Source organism: Blennius ocellaris (genome assembly GCF_963422515.1).
Source record: "Blennius ocellaris genome assembly, chromosome: 4".
Taxonomy (NCBI): Eukaryota; Metazoa; Chordata; class Actinopteri; order Blenniiformes; family Blenniidae; genus Blennius; species Blennius ocellaris.
The window spans coordinates 10,380,741-10,397,878 of NC_137653.1; the positions used below are offsets into that span (position 1 = coordinate 10,380,741).

Genomic DNA, 17,138 nt, shown 5'->3' on the forward strand with positions numbered 1-17,138 from the left:
AATAGAATCAATCCATATTCATGCTAAAAACATTAAATATGATTTATTGGACACGTCAGAAGTATATTTTACAAATGATAATCTAATACAGTGACTAACCTGATCTGTACTTTATATATATGATCAAATGGGGACACACATGTTCTTTTAGGCTTCCCCCTTTTTCGCTTTGTCAAGTTAAAAACATCAATCGAGTGCACTGAAAACATGCTTTCACTATGCTTTTGTTTACACAAATAGTTGCAATAAATCAGAAGAAATTCCAGTTGCCTAATATGTTTATACTTTTTATACCTCATTAGGTCTGAATGATTAATTTTAATAATTCAATGAAATCTATTACTAATCCGCAGCTTGAGAGCTCATGATTCATGAGATAAGTAACACTAAGATAGGCACATTGATTTTAATCAATAAACCACGTAATAACTGCAAGAACACAAACATAACAGCAGTGTTCTCTCTGCAATCAGTGTAGAGCAGATTTAAAATAAGTTAAAATATGAGCACTAAGGCTATAAAATCCTGACTGTGTTCAGAGCTGTGGTATGTTAATGTAGCTAAGTGACAACTTCTTATTTGTACTGCTTGGCTTGTATCATATTAGACACAACCAGGCTTAATTATAAATAATCTAATGTGACCCTCTGTGACCTGCAGCCATTATTCCTCTGCACAGACTCTCCATTATAACTTATAGTTGCTACTTTGCATCTTGATCAAATTTGAGTTGACGATTATGTATTTGTCATTTATTGTATCACAGAGTGAGAAAATTCATCTAAACCTGGTGATTATCCCCCTGTGATCCCCCTGTTATGAAGGTCTACTATGAGGAGCACAAAATGTTTCTTTATCATCTTTAAGGCAGTACTGATTAAAAAGGAGAATTGTATTAACACTGCTCTTGTCTCGGATACAACATACAGTAAACAAAATCAATAGAAAGCTCCTAACTAGCGGGCCATATTCAGAAAGCAATACATGGGCAAAAATGCATACTAGGAATTACATTTTCATTCAGTTGGGGCAAATAGTCATAAAGTTATTAATTATCCAGCAGCATTTATTTTTTTCCCACCAAATAATTCACCTATTCTCAATTTTATATAGCTTATAACTAAATAAAATATGTATCCACAGTTAATTATCTAAATCAAAATGATCCTAATGATCTTAATTGAGGATTGTGTTTCTTTACTCTCTGCAGCCTAGCCCCCTCCGACCAGTCCCCCTACAGCGATGTGTCTTTGCTGCGTGCTCCGCTGCTCGACGGCGCCCCACAGGACTGCCACGCGATGTACAATCCCATGACTCCCAGCATGACCCACGGATCAGGACCGGGGCAGGGGATCGGCCACTGCATGGATCAATATATGAGGCCCCCTCAGGCCCCACCGCCACCTCACAACATGATGGGCCACAGGAGCATGCCGCCCACCGAGGGTGAGTCACAGTATCTTTTTCTCTAATCTCAGCCATTGATTTTTGGACATACTTTGGACACCTGAGACACTGAACCTAATACTCACAGATTTCGACAGAGGTAACGAGATGATGATGTTGAGATGTCGGTGCAATCTGTTTCCCTGCTACATTTTCCATGCAATAAACCTGCAAGTTGCACTTCTTTAAGAAAAAATACACACGTCATTCTACTACCAGTTTTTTCAGACTAGAAATGTTGAAGCATCTAAAACTGAATCACAACTATTGGCAATAGAGAAGTACTTATGAGTACTTTATGCAAGTACATGTTATTGCCTATCATTGAATACAATCCATAACCATGTATTCTACTTTGCTTTATTCAAAATCATTAATAAGTTGAAGTCGCAAATTACAAATACTCACATTATTGTATTGAAGGAATATTCTTAACGACCCACACGCTCATATATTCCTTTTATTTTAATTGTTTTATGGATATCATTTATTTCCAATTCAAGAACAAATGTATAAGTTACAACTTCCAACTAAAAGTAACAGATTGCAAATGTTAACATTACTGTAACTAAGATTTTTAATATCTGATCTTTTTTGATACTTTTTAAATCACAAGAGGGGAAAATAACAACTTTAAAATGTCCATATTAGTGTAACTTAATTTTGATTACTTTTCTGAGGTGTTTTTTTTCATTTATAAAATCTGTACTAATATGGCACCATGTAACCGTAAGGGGTGGAAGTAACAAATAACAGATACTCAAGTTTTTATATCCTATATATTTATTCATTTGTAATATTTATAAATAAAATTTATAATATTTATATTATTTATAAAAAATTTGTATCATTGTAACTAATACGTATTCCCGTATTGTAACTTTTGTTGTTTTTAAATTCATAATGGGGTAGAAATAAAGCTGCAATCAAGTTGTTTTATTCAATGCTTTGACACATTTTCCTTTTTTTGTTAATATAATTTTACTTATACTCATGTAGTTTACTTTGTGTAATCTGCTTTGTTTTGTAGCTTTAATTATAATGTGTGCAAGTGACAAATTAATGGCAAAGTCTGTGTCTCTTATATTTTACAGGAGGCAATAGTGCCCCCTACTGTAACCAGAACAACATGATGTCTTCTCATCATAGCTTCTGCCCAGCTCAGCCCGGCACTGATCAGATTGGGCCTGGTGATGGTGAGAAAACACACTCATAAACACTGCATTGAAACATACATGATGATTTTATAGCACCAAAACTGACCCGCCTGCTCTTACTGTCACAGGCTCGAGGTTCTCCACTCCTCGCTCCATGCTGAAGCTGAGTAAAAAGCGCGCCCTGTCCATCTCCCCTCTGTCCGATGCCAGCGTCGACCTGCAGACGGTCATCCGCACCTCACCCAACTCTCTGGTGGCCTTCGTCAACTCGCGCTGCAACCCGAACGGAGCCAGCTCGTACGGGCATCTCTCTGTGAGCGCCATGAGGTCAGTTTTCTTTTGTTTTATCTCTCCAGAGCTGATTTGCAGAGGGAAAGTATCTGGTTGGCCTCTCTATTTATGTTTATAAATGGTCTCAAAATGTTGTTCGCTCTTGTTTATAACCTTTCACCCTGAACAGGATGAACCATGATATGCACTTTAAATAATTCTAAAGAAAAGTCTGGTTGTGAAAAATACAAGTTCAAAGGAAATCTTCTGTTTGTATTGATATATATTTAAATATGTGGCTGGCTCCGTCAGGTAAAGCAGAGTCATCACATGTGTGTCTCTTTCTGTGCCTCACAGCCCGTCACTGGGTTATTCCAGCAATATAAACTGTCAATCCAGACATCAGGGCTCCATGTATGGAGGAGGCGGGGGGACCCCACTGGGTGGACACACACCAGGTCCCTGCCAAGCTTCCCGTTTGCCTCCCCACAATCCCCGGCTGCACGCGGCGCCCAAGCATGGACATGTAAGACGCCTCTCCCACTCGCCTCATCGAGCAGCCGGGGCGATCCAGGCAGTTCAGGCTGATGAACGGAAAAGAATCACAGTAAATTTAAAATGTTGACAATTACAAAGGTGATATCATATTCTGGATATGTTGCTCACAGCTGAAGACGGAGCCAGGGCTCGGAGGGGTGATCGATGGCATGAATGTAAAGAGCCTGGAGGAGAGGTCAGAAGGAGACGTAGCCAGCCCTTCTTCCACTGGCACTCAGGTACATTCATGTCTTTGTCCCTTTACTTTCCGCCATAGAGATTTAATATGGCATGCAGGGATGTAGCAGGAATTTGTGTGTCATGTATCACAATGAAATGGATTCAGGAACAATGAGTTAAGGTCATACGCACTTGGAGCTGACTGATGAAATTGATTGTCTCAGTGAAAAAAAAAGCACATGGTGGATTTAGTTTTTCTGTAAATAGTCAGAATGAGCTCAGTCTCACTTGATGTTCTTTTGTATGTGTGATCAGGATCCTCTCCTGGGTCTGCTGGACGGTAGAGATGACTTTGACAAAGAGGATGGGAAACCTGAACCAGAGGCTGTCTATGAGACCAACTGTCACTGGGAGAGCTGCAACAAGGAGTTTGACACACAGGACCAGCTCGTTCATGTAAGAAAAGTGGCAAAAGATTGATAGAATAAGCACAAGATATATTGTAATATTGCTCTGGATCTCATCCTGTTTCATCCTTTTTATGTGTGAAGACAAAAGAAAAAAGTGTGGGTGACTTATTTCATCTGGCTTTATAACTAAATATACGTTTTTCATGAGAATTATTATTTTTTCATAATAAAAGCACCTGTATGCATCTATTATTGGATTTATTTATTTTTTATTTAAAAGAAATTGGGGGGAAATATTACCGAATTCATACAAGTCTTCTTTGGAACATTTCTGTTGAGTATTAGATGAATATTATAACCCTAACCCTATATACTGCTTTATGCAAAACATGAATTAAATTATATTTGACTAAATTCTGAAATTTGAACAAATGTAATAATGTAAAAGGTTGTTTTTTTTCACAATGTGGATAAATTATGTAGGTTAGTTTTATCTGTGTTTCTTCAATGGTCAACATGTAAATTCTATAAATAAACTTCAGATGACAATGTTAACCATTTAACCACCGTGTGCCTTTAGATTTTTATGTCTCACCTGATTCACCAGTGTGAAGTATCGCCAGTCTTTCACTTTTAATATTCATCATTGCACCTGCCATTTTGTTTCCTTATCAGCACATCAACAATGAGCACATCCACGGCGAGAAGAAGGAGTTTGTGTGTCACTGGCAGGAGTGCTCCCGAGAGCAGAGACCGTTCAAAGCTCAGTACATGCTGGTGGTTCACATGCGCAGACACACGGGAGAGAAGCCACACAAGTGCACTGTGAGTGAATGTGATAGTGCGCTCTACTTCCTGTTTATCTGCATACATGCCCTTTGTGTGTTTTTAAGTGAAAAATATTGACCTTTTTTAGGTTTTTTTCTGAAGTACAGTATTCATCTAGTTAGTCTTTGTAGTCCATTATTTGAACAGTTATTTGAACAGTGCTTCCACAGCTTACTGAAGCACTTTTTTCTGAACACTTCTATTCTTATATGATTTATTCAGTATAAGTATAATATAGATAGATGGGGCAGTAATATTAAAGTTCATGAGTCTACCTAATATACTCTAGCTCAAATAAAGTGTCAATGAACCAGTGGGAACTTGTTAAAAAAAAAAAATATGTGGAAGGTATTTCTCTTTCACTGTCCACGATTGATGTTTTTGAACCATTTTCAAACTTTTTTTTATAATGCTTTCTGTTTTAGTTTGAAGGCTGTAATAAGGCCTATTCTCGCCTGGAGAATTTGAAGACCCACCTGCGCTCTCACACTGGAGAGAAACCGTACGTGTGTGAACACGAAGGCTGCAACAAGGCCTTCTCCAATGCTTCAGACCGCGCCAAGCACCAAAACCGAACTCATTCCAATGAGGTACTGTAGTGTTGATCGTTAAAACTGAAACACCACACATTGACAATACTTTCTGTCCTGATAATAATAATAAATAGGTCAAATGGGAATGTTGCTGTGTACAACCAAACAACACAGTTTGACTCATCGCTCTGCTGTTTTTACAGAAACCGTATGTATGTAAGATTCCTGGATGCACTAAGCGATACACAGACCCAAGCTCTCTGCGTAAACATGTGAAGACGGTACACGGCCCTGAGGCTCACATCACCAAGAAGCATCGAGGAGACACGGGCCCTCGACCCCCAGGCTCAGCTATGACCCCCGGAGCCCCAAACTCTGAACTGCTGCTGGAGAAGGAGGAGACTCGCAGAGAAGACTGCAAACTGTTGGCTCCTGAAAGCACTCTGGTAAATTTTCATGAATATATATCTTACTGTTGTCTTAACAAGGGCATAAAAGCATTGTCAAAATAAAATGGGAATCAAAATAATTACATTTTTTGTTGCCTCGAATAACCAATCAGATACATTACAGATACATAAGATACCTTTAATAAGTATGAAAACACAGTAATAAACATTTGACTGTAAAATTTTAAATGTTACTGCAAAATAATTGTCAGATACAACAGAAGAAACTGTCAGGGAATGCAGGTGGACTGTGGATGGACCCAAGCACAGACTCAGGAAGTTCCGTAAAAACCAGGTTTATTGCAACTACGGTTGCAAAATTCTGGGAATTTTCAAAGCTGAAAACTTTCCATAGGAATTAATGGGAATTTATGGGGATAAAACAGAAATTCACAAAATTCAAGGTTGGCCCTCAACAGGGGTCAAAGAACCTGCTATATCTCCCTTTCGCGATGTCCTTTGAATAGAGGGAATAATTAGCACCTTCAACTGTCATTCATGTTCCCTTCTCATGATGATGAATAAGACTACAACTACTGTCAGCAGCCCAGCACAGCTGTGGCTACAACACAGCTTACCTCCACCTGTGTGACTGCTGTGAATGAATAATGGTTTCTGTATGCGCTTTCAGTCACCCCGTAAAAAGTGCTTAGTTAGCAGCTCGCTTTACTGTCGGAGGAATCCTTATTAATGGTGTGTTTTTAAAACATATTTAAGTTACTTTAAAGGCCATTTACTTCCTCTGATCCCCTGAAATTAATTACTACCAATCTATTTGTAGGTAATATGAATTATGAGTTAAAATTTTGTCTGTTGTGTTAAAATATGTGATCCATCTGTCATGCAGGCCTCAACACAGCAACCTGTGCTTGATTGTAATCTCATTTCGTGACTATTCAAAGTTTATTATTGAAAGTACATTTGTTCTAAAGTCATTTTATTCAGGTGGCCACCTGCATTGTCAGCTAATTTATAGATACTTATTTGATTTTTAATATTTCCAAAATTACCCAGCTTAACTTCCCATGCCCCTTTGCAACCCTAATTGCAACAAAAGTCCAGGAAAAACAAGGAAAAAGCAGGGACACAGGAGCGACACCAGAAAAGGTGAGACATGTTGACAAGACGAACCGACAAAGACAACTGAGGGAGAGGGTTTAAATACACAAGGGTTTAACACAACGATAGGAGCACACAGAGGGAGAAGGCCATTGGTTAATTAGAAATACGAGGTGAAACACGCAGAGGCAGACACAGAGATCTGACAGAATCAGTAGACTCTTACAAAACATGCTTAAAATTCACAGTTGCATTCTGTGCTTACAGTAATAAATACTGCACAATATTTCCAATGAACAACTTAATAACTAATAAAAAAAAATCAGGGTAAAAGTAACAATGTATGGTTTTCTCTCATCCTCTTCTAGAAGTCCCAGCCCAGCCCTGGTGGTCAGTCATCCTGCAGTAGTGAACGATCTCCACTAGGGAGCGCCAACAACAATGACAGTGGTGTGGAAATGAACCTCAATGCAGCGGGCAGTTTGGAAGATCTCACTGCTTTGGAAGATGGAGTCGCAGGAGGAGGTGGAGGTGGAGGTGGAGGAGGTGGGGAGCCCGGGACAATGGGGATGTCAGCACAGGCTCTGAAGAGGCTTGAGAATTTGAAGATCGACAAACTGAAACAAATCCGCAGGCCAACCCCTCCTGGTCGCTGCGCCAGCAACAAGCTTCCAGCCCTAACTGGTACGCACTGTGGTTCCTCTTGGCGCACATGTATTTAATGGATTCCTATAACCACACTATGATTGATAAAGAATTGTTGAATTTATTTTCACTGTCCCACATAAGAAGAATAGAATTCTTACTTTACCTTGCTGCACGGTTTCTAAGCTGATACCTCTTAAATATTTTTTTTCAGGTTCTGGGGAGAGTATGGGGATGTGTGCACCATCTCCACTTCTCTCAAATCGGCGTGTTATGGAGCTGTCCAATCACGAGCTCGGAGGAGGGACACTTGCCTGCTCTACCAATGACAGGAGAGGAAGTGGCACCAGCAGCCTTAGCTCCGCCTATACTGTGAGCCGCCGTTCCTCCATGGTGTCTCCATACCTGTCCAGCCGACGTTCTAGTGACGTCTCACAGATGGGAGGTACAGCAGTGGGAGGCTGTCACCTCCTCGGCCCTGAACAGGCGGCTGGTGACCCTCTGTCTCCTGAGACCACACGCAGAGGAGCTCCATGTCCAGGAGGAGGCGGAGGGCTGCCCGGTCTTCCGAATTTAACCCCTGCACAGCAGTATAGCCTGAAGGCCAAATATGCCGCAGCCACTGGTGGTCCGCCACCTACTCCCTTACCCAACATGGAGCAACCGGGTACTCCGGTTCGAAGAGGAGGTGTTTTGAGTGAGTACCAAGGTCAGCCCCTTCCTCCCTTTCTCCAACATGGTGGTCCTCGAAGGCACAGTAACAACACCGAATATGGCACTGGGGTTATGTACCCTCACCAGGCTGCGGGTAACAACATCAGGCGAGCAAGTGACCCAGTTCGATCAGCAGCTGACCCGCAAGCTCTTCCGAAGCGTTTCAACAGCCTTAATAACGTGGCTATGATGGGCCGGAGAAATGCACTGCAGCATCGTGGCTCTGACTCCAGTCTTTCTCGCCACATGTACTCTCCTCGGCCACCCAGTATAACCGAGAATGTAATGATGGAGGCCATGGGCATGGACCCCCATCTCGCTCCTGCCGAAGCAAGGGATCGTTCCGTGATGATGGCGCCTGCAGAAAGAAACTTCATAGGATACCAGCAACAGAATCAGACCCTCGGAGGTGGAAGTTCGATCTCGAATCAGCTATCCCCAAGCCATGATTCTCTGAGCTGCCCCGATCAGAGTTACATGCCACGACACTACCAGAACCAAGGCGCGGAGGTCACCTCCAGGGCCGCTGGAAATTTGATCGTCCAGTCAAGGCCTATTCAGCCAGAGGGCATGTCAAATTCACTTCTCCAGCAGGCTGAGTACAGTATGAGCACCTGCCAGCTCAGTCCCTCAGGCCCACATTACCCCAGCTTAGGCCAGGGAGGAGATGCTGGAGGCCCTTGGAATGACAACCGCAGCCAAGCACAGACTTCCAGCCACGCTCTTCAGAACCAGCGGGCAATGCAGTATTCTGATCCTAGCTTGCAGCCTCAGCAGACACCATCTCACTTCACCAATCAGACGGGTCTTTACAACAGCTCTGAGAGAGTCCGTAAACTTGTCATCAAGCCCGAGCAGCAGTTCCACCCAGGGATGGGAGATGGTGATGCTTGTCAAAGTGCGAAGCTCCACCAACAACAGATGCTTCTGCAACAGACACAAGGTTACCCACAGCAGGCTGGCCAGGTAATGATGAGGAACTCAAACAATCCCAGCTGTGACTTTCAAGCGCCAAACCAAAACTCTTTCCCCAGTGGAGGTGGAGTGAGTTTGGGCTGCGCTGGCTCCACGCTGGCTGATGGGCAGAGGTCGGAAACCCCGATGATGCAGGTGAAGGAGATGATGGTGAGGAACTATGTACAATCCCAGCAAGCCCTCATGTGGGAGCAGCAACAGGAGCAGCAGCAGCAGCAGACTGGAATAAAGCCTCCACCTCTTTCTGATAATATGGACCTGGGTGCTCAAAACGCAATCATGCAACATAGTCCACAACATCCAAACCAGAACCTTTTCTCCGGTCAGGCCTATCCACCATATCCCAACCAGAACCTGGTCATGAGCCCGCCTGCCCACAGCCAAGTGCCGAGCTCAGTAACACCTAAAGACCAGCAACTGACAGGTCTTCAAAGTTCATGTTATAACCAGGAGATGGTGGTTCCTAGGCCTCCTCAGGGACGGAAACCTCTCAGCCGCCAGAACAGCCTGTCACAGGTAGGAGGAGGCTATCTTGGCAGCCCACCCCACCTCAGCCCTGTCCACTCAACTTCTAGTCCACGTCGAGGAGTCCGCCTTCCTCCGGTCCAGCATCCACAGCATCCACAGAGCGAAATCTTCTCCCCATCCAACAATAACAACAACATGTATTACGCGGGTCAGATAAACATGGAAATGGAAAAACACATGGATTCACCAAACGTGGCTTGTCTAAACCAGCAGCATAGTATGGGGTCTGGTCTGGACCCAGTAGGGGGCACAAAATCTACCCCTATGGCTCCTTATACTGAGTCTGGGCCTATATCCAATGCCTTAGAAAACCTGGACCTGGACAATGCTCGCATAGATTTCACTTCCATCATCGATGATGCCGACTCCTCCTCTTTCAGCCCCGTCAGCAATCCCTTACAAGGGCAGGCAGGATCTTCTTCCCAGGCCTCATCCCGCCTCACCACCCCCCAGACTTCTGTCAGCCTCGCCGTAGGCGCCGGCCTATCCAACATGGCTGTTGGTGATATGACATCCATGCTTACCTCACTGGCTGGAGAAAATAAATACCTGAACACACTGTCTTAGAAGAAGACTCTGTAGTGGCCAAGCAGACATTTAAGCAAACAATCAAACACTGGCCATGGCCGGGTTCCAGTGATACTAGCCTGGGGTTTAAAGAAAACAAAAAAAAACTACACTATCTCTGTCACTTATCGTGGTTTTTACTTGTACGTTTACAAGACTGTACGGTTAGGCAAAGTTTGAATGGTACATTTTATGTATTTAGTCAGTCGTCTGTGCTGTAATATGCATTGGCCCCATTATGTCTGCCTTGTTTCAGGCAGAATGTTGAATCATTAAGGGCTAAGTTGATACCAGGTAACAGACATAACCACATGTTGTACTACATTTTGGTTGCAAGTTGAGTCCCAATACAGGTTAAATGCGTTTGAGTCCCCACCCCCAACATCTTAAAACCAAAGGTGCCTGAACAGCTTCCCTCACTGTATTGTAACTTCATTGCCTTGGTACTTGCTATCATTTGTGCCTTATTGTGGGGCGCTGAGCTATTTGCCTGATACAAAACGATGCATTGCTTTTTCTAAACAGGCATTCCAATCACATAAGGATTTTGGTAATGGTGGAGCAGAGAAAGATTCATGTAAATAAGTCATATATATTCTGAACATGTAAACGACAATGAGGCATTGGATAGCTATCCTCTGTCTTTGGAGAAATGGATGGATTCTGAAGGCCAGTGTTCACAGGATGGGATGTTAGAAGAATGGATAAAACGGTGAGAAAGATATGCTTTCATCGATTGAGAAATTATTCCTCGGTGCTACTAAAAATTCACTTTCTTTGCTAGAGACTTCTTCATTGCCAGGAGCAGCACATTATGCTTAAGTGGCATATCAGTATTCACACATCTGCACGGATGAATTTGCATACATAACATCCCCACACATGTGCCCACTCACAAACACTCAGGACTTGTTTAAATCTTTGGTGTTCACATTACATGTATGTTGGAATTGCCTTTCCAGACAGAGAGTTTGCACTCCACATGTTTACTGTACGTGTTCCTAAAGCAGCTGTTGTACTTGTTCTTTGTACTGCAAGACGAGAAGTGGCCTATGATTTCAATGGTACATTGACTGAGCAAAGCCCAAACATAATATGTATCAGTAACTTCACCAATACTATCAACCATAATGCCTTTACTCAACCTTAATCCTCACTGTGACTCACACTGACTGAGCTGAGGGCCATGGCTATGGAATGGAAACTCAATACAGCTGGTTTACGCTTTGATTGGGTGGATTTGATATTTGAGGAGCTGAGGTACATTCATAGTACGGTGCCAATGTACTTTGGCGCTGATCCCAAAAATGTGTTATTTTGCAACTAACTCAGAATAGTAAGGCATTGCAAAGCATTATTTTTTACAATTTACAAATCCTACCACTGTAGTGCATATATAAAATATGGGCATATTGAGGTACTTTTTGCATCTAATGAGCTGTATTGTATGAACATACATTGCAGCTCCTTGTAGAACAAATTTTATACTGTGGCTTTGCACTGATGACAGCACTGTGTGGAAGATCCCTGTCTCATAACTATTCACATGAACCTCATTTTTGATGGCAATGTAGATTCATCACAGTATTTTTTTCAAAAGAAAACACATTTGAGTGACCCCTGTGCGACATTGAAGTCACGTTAAAGTGTTTCTAAATACATTTCATGTGACTTTTTCAAAACTTACTAGCAATGTCACCTTTAATCTTGCCAAGTATTTGTATGAAAGAATATTTCCTCATTTGGAAAAGAATAAAAAGGTCTGCAGCCTACCAAAGACACCTAAAAATGACTGAAAGGAAATGCACAAATAGTCTATTTTAACACAACACTAACACTAGCAATAAGGGCATGAACATTGACTGATAGTGCTGTTTCTTTAGAATGTATGAGATGTTTTGTATAAAATTATCTTTTTATATTAATGAACTTTATGGATGTTGCCTTCTCTGTGAGTGTGTGTTTTTTTTAACTGTCATCCTTCATTCTGACTTTTTTGCTGGCAAAAGAATATCACCTTTAGCAACAGAAAGCTATAATAGTAGCAATAACTATAATAGATTAAGAAAAAAAGTCAAGTGTTATATTTTGTGTACAATTTTCTACATTTTTATACATATGTGCTATATTTGATCATTTTATGAATAAACATGTTCAGTTTGGGATGGATGCAGAATGTTTGTGAAACATTTCTTTGTCTTATTTTTTTTGTTTTAACGCTTTGTGTCAATAGATCGGAGGATATTTTGTATAATGTCTTAATTTTCTGATCTTACCAGAAGTGGAAAAAACTCTAATCTATGAACCACGTTTCCATGTAAAAATGAGACTGAATTTCTAAAAATGCAATGACTCGTTTGTTCCAGTAGAGGGCAGTATAGCCCGAGATCAAGCACAGACCTTATTTAAATGTATTTTACAACAAATGAAGCCACCATAACATCAGTTGACTGTTTCTATACATAGTCTGTCTGGAAGCAGTTACGCTCCAGTGTGTTTTGCACAATTTTACACCCAACTTTTTTTTTTTTTTTTATGAAAGTCTATTCAAATGGCCAAGCAACAGGCATTCATCCTAAATCATCCTCCTTTTTGTTGATGCCCCACAGGATAATTAGAAAACCTCTTGTTATGGATATGATTTAGACCTCATGGCAGCCTGTTTTGAGCTCTAGTGATCTGCCAAGATTAAGTGAACGAGCATTAAATGCGGCTGCTCCTGGTGACATCAGTGCCTGGACGGGCCCTCTGTGGTCAGTGGGAACTGGCACTGAGGCCGACTGAGAGCTGTAAGAAAAACTGCACAAATCATGCTCGTAAAATATTATCAACAACAATCCGGGCTTTACAAGACATCATATAAAAAAGAGATGGGGAAAACTCTGCGTCGTATTCTGCAGAAAGGGCAAGTGGTTCCCAATGGTGTTGGCCTGTGACTCTTTAAAGTGAAGTCATGTTTATTTGTGTGTCGTACATCACAGGTTACAGTGGTGCGAACATGAGTCACAAACAGTTCAACCAAATAGTGATTTTTTTTCCCCCCTCAAACTGAAGGAGAGGGAGAAAAATTTATACCCCCATCCCTTTAATCATCCCGTGACATTTTATATTTATTTTAGGAGCCCAGTCATCCTTATGACAGGATAACAACTTTAACGGTACCCTCGCAATTTCTTTATTGCAGTGCACATCGCAAGTTTATACTGCGCACATATGGTGTGTTCATGCATCTGGGAACTGGAACAGAAGTGGGGAATGTTCATTTTCCCAGTTTAGTGGTGAAATGACAACACAGTCACGCCTGTGACAATCAGCAGATAAATGACAGACACTATTGTCATCATCCAAACAAGCCTGAAGAAATATGTCAATAATACCTGTGGACCTTTTTTTACACGTGTGATAACACTGTGGTAACACAATCTTTTGTTTTTTGTTTTTTAAAGCAAGTTCGTGATATATGCTACAGGTAGCCTAATGTAGTCTAGATTAATGAAGCCTAGTTATTTGTATTCCAGCTGTGATAAGGCTTCTTTCATCTCATGATATTTCTCATGTGCACTAAACATCGTCTGGTTGTCTGAGCTCTCTGAGCTCTCTGAAATTTCCGACTTTTCCAGTGGGAACTTCCCAGTGTGTTAGAGGTGCTTTTCCCTCTTGGAGGAGGGACTTTTTCCCCACGTAACACTTACTCCTCAAGGCACCAATAGGCCTATTTGTGGTTGAATAAGAAATTAAATGCATGTGTAATAAGGCACATTTAAGTTGTAGTTTTCAAACATTGTATTGTGACATTGGTTAAACTTACAACATTCTTTTAAAACAGCATGGATATTTTTAACCCTCCACTGGTAAGTGACAGTACAATTTAAACTCCCGTGTAAAAATGTAATATGGGAAAAAAAAATAAAATTGTGTGCTATACTTTCCTAAAACAACCGTCAAACTACCACTTAATCTGTCGTGTGGGGTTGATTTTTGAAAAGATGGATCACAGTGACTTCGAAAGGCTGTCGTTACCTTTACTTTCTACAGTGTTGGCTCATTTGGGTTCAGGGGCCCCAGTGTGCTCAGACTATATTGGCATTGTGGTGTTGTGGCATGGCACAGTAGACTCACGGCAGCCACTACTGCCTGGCAGCGACACTGAACGCTGACTCATTTGCTCCAAAGCGAGGGGAAGTTTTCCTGACGGACTACTGATTTGCAATCTGGCATATCCACATTTGTGATTTGAAACAATAGCCCTGTTTCCACAAAAGGAGTCGCACGGGGCGTGTTGCCTGAGGAGGGTGGGGTCACATTAATAGCAAAATGCTCTTATAATTAACAATCCTATGGCTGCATGTTAAATACATACAGCTGGAGAAATAAGGCATGAAATTACTGATGATACCACCAGAGAGCCACCACACATTGTGTATTGAGTATTGAATTGTTCCTTTGTTGAAACCTGCTGCACTTTGCACTGAATCGGAGGGAGTTTATGATTTGATCAGAATTAGGCTTGCTGTATATGTTCAGTCTTTTCAATACAATGGCAAGAACATCAGATTCATGTCCTCCGAATTAGTGTGAGTGTGCATATGTGTGTGGGGGGGGGGGGGGGGGGGGGGGGGTGGGTGTGCAAAGCTTTCCAGAATGTTATTCTTAAATATCTAGTGTAAAAAAAAAAAAAAGTTAAACGACTGATGCAGAGATCCAGTCTGATCTCTACTTTTCCTGTTGTGTTAAAATGCCAAAATAAGAACGGAGTTTTTCAAATGCAAAGAAGTGGGCCACATAATGACTTTTCTCTTTTCTTGTCTTGCCATTCAGAAGGAGGCCTTTCTTTTCCTTTTGTCACTTAGGTTGGCATATAATTAACTCCTGCTTAATATGCTGTGTAAGGGCTCTCCTCCCCATGCAAGAAGCTTTGAACCCATAGACCACAGGCTGGGACAAAACCCCAGTGGGACTGCTTCCTTCATGCTCCCTCTTTTTCTCTGTGTGTGTGTGTGTGTGTGTGTGTGTGTGTGTGTGTGTGTGTGTGTGTGTGTGTGTGTGTGTGTGTGTGTGTGTGTGTGTGTGTGTGTGTGTGTGTGTGTGTGTGTGTGTGTGTGTGTGTGTGTGTGTGTGTGTGTGTGTGCGCAAGAGAGTAAATAGTTGCTTTAACAAGACAGTAGGAATCCATAGTGCCAAAGCACCACTGCATTTTTTTTTTTAAGCTGCAGTTCTGCTAAACCGTATTTAGAACATAAAACATTCGACAGACTTGTCGTCGATTTTCAGACTGTTCAACAAAACAACTTTATTGCACTAACGTTCTGATAATATGTCCAACATTTAAACAAAAGTAGGGCAAATTAGATTTTAAAAAATAAAACATATCCACCTACACCTTCGCTGCACGGTCTCATATAGACATAATTTAAAAACAGCTCCCAGGACCTCTGAGGCACCTCTGCACCTCTGTGACCCTCATCGGTAGCAAAGTTTATTGCCCCCTCCTCATCCACCTCCTCTCCTCCCTCCTTTTCTCCTCCCTCTCCTCTATCCATCTCGCCACAAAAGGGCCGTGGATGACCCTTTCTGTCCTTCTCTGTCTTTGGGCCTCTGCTCCCTCCCCACCTTCAGGATGCTTTCTCTTCCAGAATCCATTAGGAAACAAACCCCCAGCAGTCGTGTTGGGAGAGGGAATGAAGGGACACATTTAGTTTTGCACAGTGAGCTTATGATGCAGAGTGAAAGGTCTCCTCTACAACGTGGTCTTTAGTTTTGGATGAAAGTAGAACAGGCTGGAGTAGTAATGCAGTCATTCTGCATTTTGTAGTTTTTGTACACGCGACAGGAATATATTGGTTGTATCCACTTGGGAGTATAACACAATACAGAGAAACTAAGAGTAATATTTTTTTTTCTTCTGCAGCCTTATTGCATATACTTTGTTGATCTCTACTGAAAATCCTTTTCTGAGCAACTTTAAAACGTTTGAACAAACTTTTACACTCAATCCAAATTGACCCATTTTGAAAATAATCGATTCACTCTCCCTATTAGTTTAATGCAAAATAAACTATATAGCTGATTATCAAGAATGAGTGGTTTTATCTCTGTGTATTATACAACTGAAAAAGTTTTTTTCTTCTAAAGCATTTGTCTTTTTAAATTAGGTGATGGTTGCTTTCATTCATAATAATTCAAATCAGTTAAACCAAGACAAAGGTTGTATTTAATTCAGTCCATCCCCCCTAAGGATTAACACATTGTCACTAGAGTTGGCATTGTACTGTCTGTAGAACATAACAGCCAAAGTAATCAATACATTAAGGAGTATATCATAATAAAAACTGAAAAATCCCAAATGAATGACTGGCAGTCAAAACTGTAAATCCTGAGTGAAAGTTCTCTAAACGAAGATAACATAACTCAGGCACTTTTGGCTGAGTGGAATAATCCTACTATGATTTAAAGTTGATGCCTGAAACTTTAAAGATTATCAGAATATACGTTTTCTGTGTGGCTTGTGTGTTCTGATCCTCTCTAAACTTCAATGCAGATAATCCTCCTTTTACTTTTCTGTCTTCACCTCGCTTAATCTGTGTTATTGTGTCAGATCCCTGTTTGTTTAGTCCGCATAGACCCGATGGCAAGGCGCATTATGCACCGTGAAAAGCGACCCGGCTCGCTCTTATTATCTGTCACAATTGTTGGAAGGTGGACGGGGGAGGTGTGGGGGGGCTCGAAGAATCCAAGGTGGGGGTCCTGAACGCTGCGTTAGAGGTTTATTTCGGATGTTTTTTTCAGTTGCAAAACAGATTACGGCCCAGGTTGCAAAACAAAAGGGCGATCAATGCACTA

The 17,138-nt window shown here is 41.5% G+C and overlaps 1 protein-coding gene across 1 annotated transcript in view; it reads left to right on the plus strand.

The window, feature by feature from the left end:
* gli1 (GLI family zinc finger 1) overlaps nucleotides 1–12,465 on the plus strand; it is a 58,995-nt gene extending 46,530 nt beyond the window's left edge. The window contains exons 3-13 of the mRNA XM_080494689.1: nucleotides 1,211–1,446; nucleotides 2,541–2,642; nucleotides 2,732–2,930; nucleotides 3,231–3,399; nucleotides 3,542–3,649; nucleotides 3,906–4,046; nucleotides 4,676–4,825; nucleotides 5,254–5,418; nucleotides 5,565–5,807; nucleotides 7,238–7,553; nucleotides 7,729–12,465. Of these exons, the coding sequence (XP_080350815.1) occupies nucleotides 1,211–1,446; nucleotides 2,541–2,642; nucleotides 2,732–2,930; nucleotides 3,231–3,399; nucleotides 3,542–3,649; nucleotides 3,906–4,046; nucleotides 4,676–4,825; nucleotides 5,254–5,418; nucleotides 5,565–5,807; nucleotides 7,238–7,553; nucleotides 7,729–10,298 (4,399 nt within the window). The 3' untranslated portion in view covers nucleotides 10,299–12,465. The remainder of the gene's footprint in view (nucleotides 1–1,210; nucleotides 1,447–2,540; nucleotides 2,643–2,731; nucleotides 2,931–3,230; nucleotides 3,400–3,541; nucleotides 3,650–3,905; nucleotides 4,047–4,675; nucleotides 4,826–5,253; nucleotides 5,419–5,564; nucleotides 5,808–7,237; nucleotides 7,554–7,728) is intronic.
* Nucleotides 12,466–17,138: the final 4,673 nt, after the last annotated feature.